This window comes from Protobothrops mucrosquamatus, unplaced genomic scaffold (genome assembly GCF_001527695.2).
Source record: "Protobothrops mucrosquamatus isolate PMUCROS unplaced genomic scaffold, P.Mucros_1.0 scaffold1465, whole genome shotgun sequence".
NCBI classification, from domain to species: domain Eukaryota; kingdom Metazoa; phylum Chordata; class Lepidosauria; order Squamata; family Viperidae; genus Protobothrops; species Protobothrops mucrosquamatus.
Window position 1 is genome coordinate 319,098 of NW_015387643.1, and position 13,724 is coordinate 332,821.

General features: G+C 43.8%; 1 protein-coding gene across 1 annotated transcript; it reads right to left on the minus strand.

Annotated features, from left to right (window-relative positions):
* Window positions 1-1,510: 1,510 nt before the first annotated feature.
* Window positions 1,511-12,924, minus strand: WNT8B (Wnt family member 8B). Its single transcript, XM_015822107.1, has 5 exons — window positions 12,895-12,924; window positions 11,177-11,315; window positions 8,217-8,342; window positions 6,117-6,259; window positions 1,511-2,071 (listed from the first exon to the last, which is right to left on the minus strand). The coding sequence occupies exons 1-5, from the start codon at window positions 12,907-12,909 to the stop codon at window positions 1,511-1,513; spliced, it is 984 nt and encodes a 327-aa protein (XP_015677593.1). The 5' UTR covers window positions 12,910-12,924.
* Window positions 12,925-13,724: the final 800 nt, after the last annotated feature.

Below are 13,724 nucleotides of genomic sequence, written 5' to 3' on the forward strand. Positions count from 1 at the left end.
TTTGCTCGCTCAATAATAGGGGTAAGATGCCAAAACAAAGCTCTATGCAGGAAGGGAAACTATTTTAAAGTATCAGATTTGGATTTGCAAATCTGAGAATATTTCTGACTATAAGCACGACGTGGCATTCCAGTCTGGTAGGAAGTATCAAAACAGACTGTCCTTGAGAGGTTAAACAAGGATACATGGCTGGATTCCCTTTCTGTAAACAATGGTTGTAGTTGGGAGTAACTACTTTGTATGTTGGCCTTTTCAAACTTGGTCAACAAATCTGCAACAGATGGAAATTTGATATTAACACAGAAAGCCTTTGAAAATATATTACTCTAGGTTTTTTTTTATTCTTTTCCGTCATTGTCCAATTGTTGGAGACTTTCTTGGCAAGACTTTTCAGAAGTGGTTTGCTCCTTCCGAGGGTTGAGAGAAAAAAAATTCACCCGAGATCATCCAACTGTTGACTCAGACAAGACTAGAACTCATGGCCTCTTGGTTTCTAGCATGATGTCTTCACCACTATATCAAACTGGCTCTCTAGTTTACCTAGCTGTCAACAGAACGGCTCAAGAACTCCTGCCAACAATTCAAAATACCCTACTTTCATTCTTCGATATGGTGATTAAAAAATAATAATTGAGCTGATTCAGACAGTTTTCAGGAGTGTATTTTCAGACAAGGTGGGTTGGTTGTTTTTATTTTGGTTCAGTCAATTTGCATCTTTTGATCAGGGAACGGCAAATGCCTATGGATTTCATTTGATACGTACCTTCAGCTGCCACAGAGTCTGCAAGGAGAGGAATATCTAAATCCCCTCCCAACAGAATCAGAGGCAAAATTCTTTCAGCTTCTCCCTTTGACTTTGAAGCCGAACTCATTCCGTAACAGTCTATCACAGGGGTGTCAAACTCAATTTCACTGAGGGCCGCATCAGCATTGTGGTTGCCCTGGGGTGTGTGTGTGGCCAGAGTGGGTGCAGCCTAATGGGTGGGCGTGGATGGAGCGGGTGTGGCCTACTGCGTGGGTGTGGCCAGTTCTATATCATTCGCGTCAAGGGTGCCTATGGGGGGCCTGGGCAGGAATGGGACAGATCTGAGGGTCTCTGGCAGAAGGGGGTGGGACTGGAGCAAGTGCCAAGGCATGGTCCACTGGGGCAAGTGCCAAGATGGCCACCACAAAATTGTACATTGGCTCCCGGCCGGCCTGGGCCAGGGCCAAGGCAGCGGGGGCCATTCCCTCACTGTTTCCAGGATGGCTTCGCGGGCCACATGAAACCACTTCGCGGGCCGCATCCGGCCCCTGGGCCTTGTGTTTGACATGTCTGGTCTATCACCTTGGGGCTACGTTCATCTTTTCTGGAACATCTGCAAACCTCTTCCAGTGGGTTCTCCAAAGTGGGGTTAAAGACTAGATAGGCGAAGGCTTCCTTTTCATAGATAGATCTAAATATGGAAAACAAAGTAGAAGTGAATAAAATATGAGACGTTGTGAAAGAGCAACGGATGCTGAGTCGGCACTAAGGCTGTTTCCTCCTAAGCTTCCGTGGGGGCACATTGCCCCCGTGCTGCTCTCCTTTCTCCTTGCGTACACAGTGATACTTGGTGACACGTTTGCGGCACTGCTCACAGCGAACTGCGCAACACCAGTGGAATTTGCAGTTGCAGCTCGACACCATTTCTGCTCGCTGTTCCTCCACAGCCAACCCACAGTCTCCACACAGGCGCTGGCAGCTCCGTTTCTCCCACTTACTCAGGGCCTTGCCTCTCTTCAGACACTCCCGGCCTTCCGTGCCCAAGAGGCCCAAAGTCTTGTTCTCCAAGCAGTAGTCAGGAGAGTCTTCCAAGTGGACAAGCTCCTTTTTGGATATTGAGCTGAAGGTTTCCACTATGGCGCCCCGACTTGCAGCGCTGTTGGCAACCCCTTTCAGTATGTCTACTTTCAATCCTTTGTGGTATTTCTCCTTCAGGTATGTCCCCACTTCTCGAAACTCGGGGAGTTGCAACCAGCAGGTCTGGGTGGTGCAACTGCCCGAAACCCCATGGCACTTGCAGGTTCTCTTCATAGTCCCTTTCACTGCCTAGAGATTAAGGCAACAACAGAGTAGAGGTCAAGCAACAAAACTAAGGAACAAGAATGTCTTATTTCTATTCAACAAAGAACTTTAATTGAGATTTTTCCTAAAATCTGTCTTAACATCTGGCTACAAGAAAATGTTTGGCATCCCTTCGAGAAAGATATTTCAGGATTTTGTACAATGTTACCAGCAAGTTATTTTCTTTCTCCAGATTAAAATAATGTGTCAACGCTGTGACAATGGATGTTCCCGCTCTGACAACTGAGGGAAATTGCCGCCATTTTTCTCTGCTTTCAGCTTGCTTTTTCTTCTGTTTAAGAATTAGATGCAGAAGGGGGGATGGGGTGAATACTCAAGCTCAGCTAGCCATAATAATAATGCAGCTCCGTGGGAACTCAAGGACACAAACTGATAACATTTTGACGGGCTGAGGAGCTGGAGAGGGAGCCCGGCACTTCAGGCTAATTGGAGAATGTGATTTATGACTGCTTCATGGGGGTGGGAATTGCAATGTTACTTTGTATCTGGGGGGAAGGGAATTTAGTTTTGGGTTCAACTATGTAGTGCCGATACTTTGTTTCCTGAATAAAATGTTTCTTTAAGGATGAATTTTGCCTTGAGGTTCTTTTGACGGGTTTCATCTATCGGAACCATGACACAATGAAGGACTGAATGCAGTGATTAGTTTCCAAAGCTATTATTTGGATTCACCAAGTATTTATTCCTTCCTATCATGTCAACTCTGGGGAAAAAAATCAGTTTGATGGTAGGAAGTGATAGTCATGCTCGTTATTGCAAATGGTATTTTACTATATGCCTAAAAATACTGTTAAAAAAGTAATAATGATATTGCTCAGACTCTTTGGCTTTCCCCTGTTTTGCAGCCGACTGATAGTATACAGTTTGAAAACTGCATGATGAATGGAGCGTAAATCATGGCAGCAAAATGGGGACCAGGCTCATACTGAGTTTGCCTGGCCCTGCTGTAAATAACAAATAAAAGCTTGAGCTCTAGAAGTGGTCCATTAGCCGTATCCAATAGTTTGTTTCTGAAGTCTTCTTCCCTTCTGAATGGAGCTTCAGTCCTTCCATGCTACAGGCTCCCAGATCATCTACAACAGGAGTAGTCAACCTTGGCTCTTTTATGACTCGTGGACTTCAATTCCCAGAATTCCTGAGCCAGTTTAACTGGCTCAGGAATTCTGGGAGTTGAAGTCCACGAGTCATAAGAGAGCCAAGGTTGACCACCCCTGATCTACAAGCTATGTTACTAGGAAGTAGGTTTTGTTGGACAATTCTGTGTTTCATTTTATTTCTTAAAAATAGTCACTTTCTGAATGTCTGTTTTATGTTCTCTATATTGAAGCCCTTTTCTTGCACATTTGAAGATATTGCAATCATTAATAGTTGAGCACCTGCACACACTAGTGAAGGTGTCGGTGGTGAGTGGAGTAGTGAGAAACAAGAGGTCAAGGTGGACCAAGCACTGTTTCACATGGAAAGAGCATCTGCCACTTCTTTCTCCTGCATGCTTCCCAAAGCAGCAGGGAAACTGCTATAACTCTGGTTAGCCGAGCAAAAGCCCATCCCAGGTACCAGGTTAAGGGCTCTGAGAATGGCATAGTGTGGACAAGGATGACACCACATCACACCATCACTATTATAGGATCCCTGAGATCAATGCATGCAAGGAGGCAAGCTGCTCTGAAGAACATTGTGCATTGTAAACCAAATAACATAAGAGGGTTATGGAAGGAAGAACCATTTCATGATACTTAATGACAGGATCGGCCCTGTGGCAAAGAAAGAGAGAAAAGTAGACCACAACCTGCTGCTTAGTAAGCTAGAAAAAGGTGGGATAGACAACATCACCACCAGATGGATTTGTAGCTGGCTGACAAACCGTACTCATCGAGTAGTCCACATGGAGAGAAGTATGCAGTGGGTTACCACAAGGCTCCGTCTTAGGCCCAGTACTCTTCAATATCTTCATAAATGACTTAGATGAGGGAATAGAAGGGGAACTCATCAAATTTGCAGATGACATTAAACTGACAGGAATAGCCAACACCCCAGAAGACAAGCTCAGGATCCAAAAAGATCTTGACAAATTTGAAAAATGGGCCCTATCCAACAAAATTAATTTGAATGTGGAGAAAAGCAAAGGTTTACATTTAGGCAGGAAACATCAAAGGTATAAGTACAGGTTAGGCGAGACCTGGCTCAAAAACAGTAACTGTGAGAGGGACCTTGGAGCCCTAGTGGACGATCACTTGAATATGAGCCAGCAGTGTGCAGCAGCAGCCAAAAAAGCTAATACAAACCTGGGTTGTATAAACAGAGGCATAGAATCTGAAGAACATTGTGCATTGTAAACAAAATAACATAAGAGGGTTATGGAAGGAAGAACCATTTCATGATACTTAAGGAGAAGGGCGGGATAAAAATTAAATAAATAAATAAATAAATAAATAAAAATAAAATAAATGACAGGATCGGCAGTGTGGCAAAGAAAGAGAGAAAGGTAGACTACAACCTGCTGCTTAGTAAGCTAGAAAATACAAACCTGGGTTGTATAAACAGAGGCATAGAATCAAAATCACGTGAAGTATTAGCACCATTTTATAAAACCCTAGTAAGACCACACATGGAATACTGCAACCAATTTTGGTCACCATACTACAAAAAAGATATTGAGACTTTGGAAAAAGTTCAGAGAAGAGCAACTAAGATGATCCAAGGCCTGGAGACTAAAACGTACCAAGAACGTCTGCAGGACTTGGATTTGGCTAGTCTACAGAAAAGAGGAAACAGGGGTGACATGATAGCAGCATTCCAGTATTTGAGGAGCTGCCACAAAGAAGAAGGGGTCAAATTATTCTCCAAAGCACCAGAGGGCAAGACAAGAAAAAATAGTTGGAAACTGACCAAAGAGAGAAGCAACCTGGAATTAAGGAGAAACTTCCTAACAGTGAGGACAATTAACCAGTGGAACAGCTTGCTTCCAGAAATCGTGGGCGCTCCATTACTGGAGATTTTTAAGAAGAGACTAGACAGTCACTTGTCTGAAATGGTATAGGTTCTCCTGCTTGAGAAGGGGCTGGACTAGAAGACCTCCAAGGTCACTTCCAGCTCTATTCTATTCTAAGCAGGACGTTGTAGGGAAGAGAAAGAGAAATGTGTCCTCCTGTACAATATATTTGAGAAATCTGGTTCAAGCATTGCAATAGTTCAGACATTGATTGACTTTTCTGCTGGGTGACCCCAAACCTGGTAAGAAAAAGGTTTCTCACTCCTGCATTAGGATGAGTAACTCCCCTTTCATGACTGGCAGAGCTAGAAATCATACTTCAATCAGCGCAATCAAAGAATTTCCAAAGCCAAGAGTCAACTTGCCCGAATCTACATCCTAACATTATTGACAGGTATATATTGCCTTTCTGCATCGAATGGACATTCAGAATAACATTGGAATTATCAGCTTTACAAAGTAGACCAGACAGGAAACACGAACAGATAGGCTAAAATTATTTTCTTGCAAAACTATATTGACAGAATCTTGCAAGTTTGAAAGTACAATTCTGCTATTGTTATACTTTATAGACCAGTGTTTCTCAACCTTGACAATTTTAAGGCATGTGGACTTCAACTCCCAGCATTCCACAGCCAGCAATGCTGGCTGTGGAATGCTGGGAGTTGAAGTCCACATGCCTTAAAATTGTCAAGGTTGAGAAACACTGTAAACGATAACTTAGGGGAGGGTCTGTTCTGAGCCCCTTGTTCCCCCACTCTGCAGCTGCAGGCTGTGCTCTCTCTTACCTGACTCTTCAGCCTCCCAAGATCATTCCCACATACAGGAGCACCCCAAACTTTTTTTAACTTTTTCTTCAATTCTAGCAACTGAAATTCCCCGATAACACAGAACGGATGGTTATTTCAGCGGCCAAACGCTTCATAAAAAAAATTACCCATAGCAGACACCGGAAGACTCTGACTCTCCCTTGCTTCTCCTGACTTTTCTCCTTGCAGTATATGGGAATGAGATTACCTTTCGGCCAGCTTCATTGTTATGCAGATTCATTGCTGCTCTGGCATCCTGCCCTGTTTCAAGGGCATCCACAAACTGCTTGGAAATGGCTTCCCCGAAGCCCACGTTGTCACTGCAGCCTCCCCACAGCCATCCTTGGCCTCCTGCAGAGACAAAGGTGTCACCCGACTGTTAGATTGGGGTACATCAGTGGGTGTGCTAAGAACAGCATCAGATCTGGCTGAAGCCCAGAGTTCAAGGCAAGGGATTCAGAATACATGTTCATTCTTCTGGACCCCAATCCCCTCCATGCCAAGTTTTGGCTTGTCCAGAATCAATGTTCTGCTAAGAGTACTCAGTCACATGTAAGAAAAACAGGCTATGTCAGTGATGGCGAACCTTTTAGAGATCGAGTGCCCAAACTGCAACCCAAAACCCACTTATTTATTGCCGGGTGCCAGGTGGGTGTGGCCCACTGGATGGGCGTGGCTGTGGTGGTCATGGCAGATTGGGTGGGTGTGGCCAATGTGGGTGTGATCACCTCAATGTTGCTCACGGGAAGGGACATCTATGGGGGCCGGGCAGGGTTGGTGGAGATCCAGGGGGTCTCTGGCAGGTGGGGCAGTGGGCAGGAGGCTCGTCCTGCGGGGTGAGGCAAGGCAAGGCAGGGCGGGGGTGCCATTGTTACAGGGAAAGGTGAGGCAGGGGCTGGGGCAGCTGCTGCCTGATACCATCAGCCCCTGCACACAGAGGCCAGCAAGCGCATGGGTACTGGGATGCATCCGGCCAGGTGGGACCTCAGCCAGTTAGCAGGTGGCTGGTTGAAGAGGGACGGTTGCCATCTCTGGTGCATGGTGCATGTGCCCACAGAGAGGGCTCTAAGTGCCACCTCTGGAATGTGTGCCATAGGTTCGCCACCACTGGGCTATGTCTTCATCCTCCATTTACACAAAATGTCACAGTAGGGAGGGGAATCATCCTGGCAAAGAGGCCTCCCCTTTTTTCCCCCCAAAGTGTGAGATATTATTTTTAGTTATTTAGTTAGTCCAGCTATAAATTGGCACCCTGTCATAGCATACAAACTGTGGCATGGCTGCTCCATTCCAGTCCGCTCCCTTTTTCTTCTTACCTAGATGTCTGATCTAAACAACTAAAAAAAATGCAACGCAATGCTGAACATATGCTTTCTTGGTACAGAAGATTTTAATTTTAAGGGATGAATCCATGAAACAGTTCTACTAACTTATTTTAGCCAGCAAAGGATCTTATTGTAAACCAGACTAACAATAATATTCCAGAGATTGTAAAAAATGTGCATGGAATCATCAGGTCTTTTAATTTCCTACACCTTTATGAAACTATTTCTTTTTACTTTTCTTCTCATTTCTCATCAAGGAGAAGCATTAATAGAGTGTCCTTTTACCTTTTCCTTCCTCGCTGTCTACCAAACCTTGAATTTGACTATTTATACCTCCTTGCTCATTTTTCGTTTCCCACTGTCTGAAATTTTACCCGAGAAATTTAAGTCTGCATGAAAACTAAGAAAGGTAGCTCCGAAACTTTCACACTACTTTCAGTGAAATTTGGCCCATTTGTTCTCGTCCTCCTCCTCTGCATATTTCAACTCCTTTTGTGAGAAAACAAAAGGATGCTGCCATTTATGCTTTTTCCATGCCAATCAATAGGAAAATCAGTTTTAAGAACATCTCCTGATCCAAGCAACCATCTGATAATTTTATTGCCCTACATTGGGAAATACTTTGCGTAATCAAGCCGATAGATAGCAGAAGAAAGGTTCAACTTTAGTGCATAAAAAAAAAGAATTAGGGTTACTGGGCATTAGCCCAGAAAAGGTGGGGGGATACTTGGATAAGATACCTGCATAGCTATATAAATATCACCTGCTTTCAGATTCCTGAGCTCAGAAAAGCTATAAATAGAACTATGCAAATAGGAGACATTTTGCCCGCACATATTTTTTTTTAAAGGCTTTTGAGTGTGTTTAAAATACATCACTGTTCTCTTTCCTCTATTTTTTAGAATGAAGTTTAGTATGGCAAGAGGCCAGTGGAGAAAAAGCCCTTCGTAGAGAGGGAATGTGCTGTTGAGGTTACTTCTTACCAAACTGTCCATTGCGAGAATCATCACATCCACAATTGTCAAAGTCCCCAAGGCTGCAGTTTCGTGTCAATGTGTACATGACCCCAGCTGAGCTGATTGCATGGACAAAAGCTGTTTCTCGGTTAGCTGTGAAATAATTACACAACAACTTAGCCAAAGAAACTGCAGCTTAGGAGAAAACAGTAGAATCTATGATTTATTTTTTTTAGCCTGGTAAATCTATAAGATGCTTTTGTTTTCAATTGAAAGTCCACTCCAGGATTCCTTTGACAGAGAGGAAAGTGATTTTCAGTGAAATATATTGTTAAATATATAAAACTGTGAGGGGAGCGGCGTATTAATAGTTGTTTACAGTAATTTTTTTTTTAAAAGAACTAGCTCCCATTAATGCAGGGGCCTTCAAACTTGGCCCTTTTATGATTTGTGGACTTCAACTCCCAGAATTCCTCAGCCAGGCATGCCTGGCTGAGGGATTCTGGGAGTTGAAGTCCACAAGTCATAAAAGGGCCAAGTTTGAAGACCCCTGCATTAATGCACACAAACTGCTTTCATGCAGCTTAATAAAGAACTGCTGAAGAAAATATTTTAAGCGTATTTTTGGCATTTTGTCTTATCATGCACAATTTTGTCCCGAAAGAAGAAGTAGTAGCTTACCATTCCTAAATTATCAGTGGCCACATTAAGTGTCTGCTCATATGTAATTGGTTTCCCCAGTTTGTTAAAAGAAAAAAGAGATATCAGCAAATTTAGGTCAGAAGACAACAGGTGAAAAAAGTGCTGGCCAGCTCCTTCCCTGACAAATGGCAGTAGCTTATGGAAAGCTGATAGGAGTGGACAAGAAAGTTCTCAACAGGCCTTACCCTCTGGAGTAGTAGAACTATGCAGAACGTAACCAATGCTTATTAGGTTCTGTAATTCTGTAATTACAGTGCTTCCTTCAGCCAAGTGCTTGTTCAGTCCAATATTTACTTTGAATGGAATTAATGTTACAGAATAACAAAATTGGAAGGGTCCTTGGAGATCTTCTAGTCCAACCCCCTGCTCAAGTAGGAGACCTTACACCAGGGGTCCCCAACCCCCAGTCTGTGGACTGGCACCGGGCCGCAGCATGCCAGCAACCGGTCCACATAAACAAGCAAAGCCCCATCCGTGAGATGCAGGCAGCATACAAAACCACGCACCCTCCAGCGTGAAAAAACCTCTCTCCACGGAACCGGTCCCTGGTGCCCAAAAGGTTGGGGATCTCTGCCTTATAGCATTTCAGATAAATGGCTGTCCAATCTCTTCTTAAAAACCTCCACTATTTACCCATGTAATAGAGCTGCAGTATTATTATTTATCCTTCCATTTTTTACTCCCCATCTAGTATTATGATGATGACTACAATTGTTCTGTTGCTTTGCACATATGCTGAGAGCTTTTGCACCAGAGACAAATTCCTTGTGTGTTTAAGGACATTTGACCAAATATTCAGTTCAATTCAATTCAAGTCATGGAGCACCCACAACTTCTGAAGGCAAGCCGCTGCACTTAATTGTCCTCACTGTCAGGAAAGTTCTCCTTATCTCTAGGTTGGTTCTCTCCTTGATTAGTTTCCATCCATTGCTTCTTGTCCTGCCTTCGGGTGCTTTGGAAAATCGATTGACACTCCCCTCTTCTCTATGGCAGCCCTTCAAATATTGGAACACTGCTCTCATGTCATCCCTAGTCCTTCTTTTCACTAGACTAGACAGACCCAATTCCTGCAACCGTTCTTCATGTTTTAGCCTCCAGCCCTTGTTGCTCTTCTCTGTACTCTTTCTAGAGCCTCAACATCTAGGCAAGCAAAACTGGAGGCAGTATTCCAAGTGGATGCAATACCAAGGCATTGTAAAGTGGTACTAACACTTCATGTTATCTTGATTCTGTCCCTCTGTTTATATAGCCTAGGACAGTGAGGGCGAACCTTTTAGAGACTGAGTGCCCAAACTGCAACCCAAAACCCACTTATGCATCGTTGAGTGCCGGGTGGGTGTGGCCCATTGGGTGGGCGTGGCTGCAGTGGTAACAGCAGACTGGATGGGACTAAAAAGTTCAATCAATCAATCAATTCCAACTTTGCAAGATCTTTTTTTTTCCCGCGAGAAGTTGAAATTGATTGAACCTTTTTTTTTTTTTTTTGCACACGGCGGCGGAGGCCTAAAGCAAAAAGGTTTTATAAAACTCAGCTGAAGGCCTAGGACTGGGGCGATGGCACGCGTGCCCACAGAGAGGGCTTTGAGTGCAGGTTCGCCACCACTGGCCTAGGACTACATTGGCTTTTTTTTTTTTTGGCAACTGCAGCACACTGCTGATTCATACTTCACTAGTTAAAAGAGATTTTAATACTGAGAAAGAATAAACATCTTTATCTGTGTCATATAACAAATGGCTATGTATACTACTATCCTCTTATCTGCTGAGTCTCCAAGCTCAACATGCTTCATTTACTTACAGTAAACTGTACTTGCCATTTTGAGGCCAAGTCACCTGCTTGGGTAGGAGCTTTTGAAGTTCTTTGTAATCCCACATTGATTTTTTTTTTAACCCAGAATGGTTTGCTACCATCTGCAATCTCCATGTTTTCTCCTGTCCCCAGACTGCTCATGAACACATTTGAAAAAAACTAATCTCATTTCCTAAAGGATCTTTTCTCCAGTCTGAGGATTGTCCACTTATTTCTGCCCTAGTCTTCTTGTTTTCTAACTAGTAGACAAATTGATTATGGCTATGGACGATAGCAATATCTTCTTGGGATAGGATTACCTGCAATTTAAAAGAAACACACGCCTGCAGGACATTAGAATATCAGGCAACAACTTATTCCATAAGGAACGCTTATTTAACAGATTCCAGCAGAGAAATATAATATATATATAGAAATACAATATAATTGGTACATAGCTAATGGAAGCAGCCCCCACCCCCATCATTTTTCTTACCACTGCGAAGGCCTCCGTGGCTGGACAGTTGCAAAGCTCTCTCAGGACAGTTCCAACGATCCCAAGCAAACTGGAACTTGCATTCCTCAATACCACTCTGTGCACCAGCTGCAACACTGCTGGAGTAGATGAGATATGCCTGCAAGGGGAGGATGGTCAGAACAGAGAAGGAGCTTCTAGGTCAGTGGTGGCGAACCTAGGGCACACGTGCCAGAGGCGGCACTCAGAGCCCTCTCTGTAGGCATGCGCGCCATGCCCCGGAGATGGCAACCGTCCCTCTTCAACCAGCCGCCCGCTAACTTGCCGAGGTCCACGTGGCTGGATGCATCCCAGTACCCATGCGCTCGCTGGCCTCTGTGTGCAGGGGCCGATGGTGTCAGGCAGCAGCCGCCCCGGCCCCTGCCTCGCCTTGCCCTGTGACAATGGCACCCCCGCCCTGCCTCGCCTTGCCTTGCCTCACCCCGCAGGATGAGCCTCCTGCCCACCGCCCCACCTGCCAGAGACCCCCTGGATTTCCCCCAACCCTGCCCGGCCCCCACAGGTGTCCCTCCCCACAAGCAACATTGAGGTGATCACGCCCACCTTGGCCACACCCACCCAGTCTGCCATGACCACCACAGCCACGCCCACCCAGTGTGCCACGCCCACCTGGCACCCGACGATAAATAAGTGGGTTTTGGGTTGCAGTTTGGGCACTCGGTCTCTAAAAGGTTCGCCATCCCTGGTCTAGGTAAATTGGTGAAATCATCAACCTTCCTATTTTTCCAAAACAATTTTTAGGCAAAACGCAGGGAGTGGGACGAGGAGTTCCCATCTTCTCGAAGGAGATCAGCAGTAATGAATTTTTAAAAAAATAACAATTAAGTGACCAAAATGTATTCAAAAGATGACAATTTTTAACCAAATATCTCATTGAGGAGCTGGAATTTTACAATCTTAACAGTACAGTATTGGCTCTGAAGAATTTCCCGGCCAAAATGCTGCTAGGTCTAGGAAGATGTAATGAAGGGAAAAATCAGGAACCTGAGGCTTTATGAAGCTAGAGATCTAAACTGGGGTACAGATACCAATCAAAGCATATTAGAACTGATATGAAAGAAGTAGGCTGCCAAATAAAAACCGTCTGATAGTCCAAAGTAATTCAGCCAGTAAACATCACATAACTGGTGATTTTGAACAAATTCCGTGTACATTAATCAAAATAATTTACACTGAATTGTCTGGAGCACTAATTATTGTGGCAAGGCATATATTTGGTAGGAACAGTTTTACTATAAAGAAGTTGAGATCTCCTGCTTGATCAGGGAGTTGGACTAGAAGACCTCCAGGGTCCCTTCTGACTCTGCTATTCTATTATTCTATTATTATTCTGTTAAATTAACACCCTTAGTAGCCAGATTCTGGGATGTGTATAACATGTGTCAGTTGAGAGTCTCTCAGTATTACTGTTTACAAGCCAATTTTCCTACTGCCACTGAAGAATTAATGGCACAGGCCCGTCCACAATTTAATTAAATAATCACACGGGGTCCTCTTCTTTAGAGCAAGAATTTTAAAAAGCGGGAAAAAGTTTTCTTGTGTTTGCAAGTCAAATTTAGCTTGCAAATATCCAGCCACGCTCCCGACCTTCATCAAAACAGGGAAGGAGGAAAGAAACAAGGTCCAGATGATTTGTGCTTCTTGAAATTAGGAATGGAGATCAAAGGGAATGCACTTACCTTGGGACCAGTCATCAGGAAATTATTCACTGACCTGGAAAGGAGAAAAGGCTTCATCAATGGAGAGCAGCAAAGGGAATGTCTGGAATTCCACTGCCCTGTCCCAGTTCACCCCCCCCCCTTCTTTATCCCGCCTGGCGGAGATCTCCCTCCCTCACCTCATCACACATGACAATTGCATCCCATTAGCTAAGCCTTGTAGGGACTAATCTCCCTGTCCTGGTCTACAGCCTGATCAAATTTTGAGAAACGAATGTCTTTGAGTTTTTAAAAATTTCATTTTATTTTTTTTGAAAGCAGGCCTGGATTAGCAATAATTGAATTTCTCTCTCTCAGCCGAATCCACCTCACAGGCTCGTTGTTTATGAGGTAAATTGGAGGAGTGCTAGGTATGGTAATGCACAACACAGAAAAGTCACAGCTGTGTAACTACTGTTTGATTCAGTCTTTTTTAACAACAACAACAAAAAGTGACCAGAAAATTAAGAAAAGCAGGATGAAAGGACCGATAGGCAAGTTGCGATTCCTAGATACATAGCTAAGGGATAGTTCTTTACTTCAAATGTTTAAATCTCCAGGACCAAATAAATCACATGCATAGAGAAAGAACAAGCTGGTCCAATTGCAAGAAAGAATTTTTGTGCCTTCTAATAAAATTGTGTATTTTATTGAGTCCCTAAGTGAACAGTGCCCTTCCTGCAAAATTTGCAACCAGTCATTTGTCAGTCTATAAATTCTAACAAAAGCGACTAAAACAACATTACTATCACAAACGCCTACTGTTATTAAATACTGGGACGATGTAGTAGAAATAAGATGCAACATAAAAT

What these genes read in the sequence shown, in the direction of transcription:
- WNT8B (XM_015822107.1), bottom strand. An exon ending in CCACGGAGGCCTTCGCAGTG is followed by an intron (nt 8,343 to 11,176) that starts GTAAGAAAAATG and finishes ATTATTTCACAG; the next exon opens with CTAACCGAGAAACAGCTTTT. An exon ending in ACAATGAAGCTGGCCGAAAG is followed by an intron (nt 2,072 to 6,116) that starts GTAATCTCATTC and finishes CTTAATCTCTAG; the next exon opens with GCAGTGAAAGGGACTATGAA.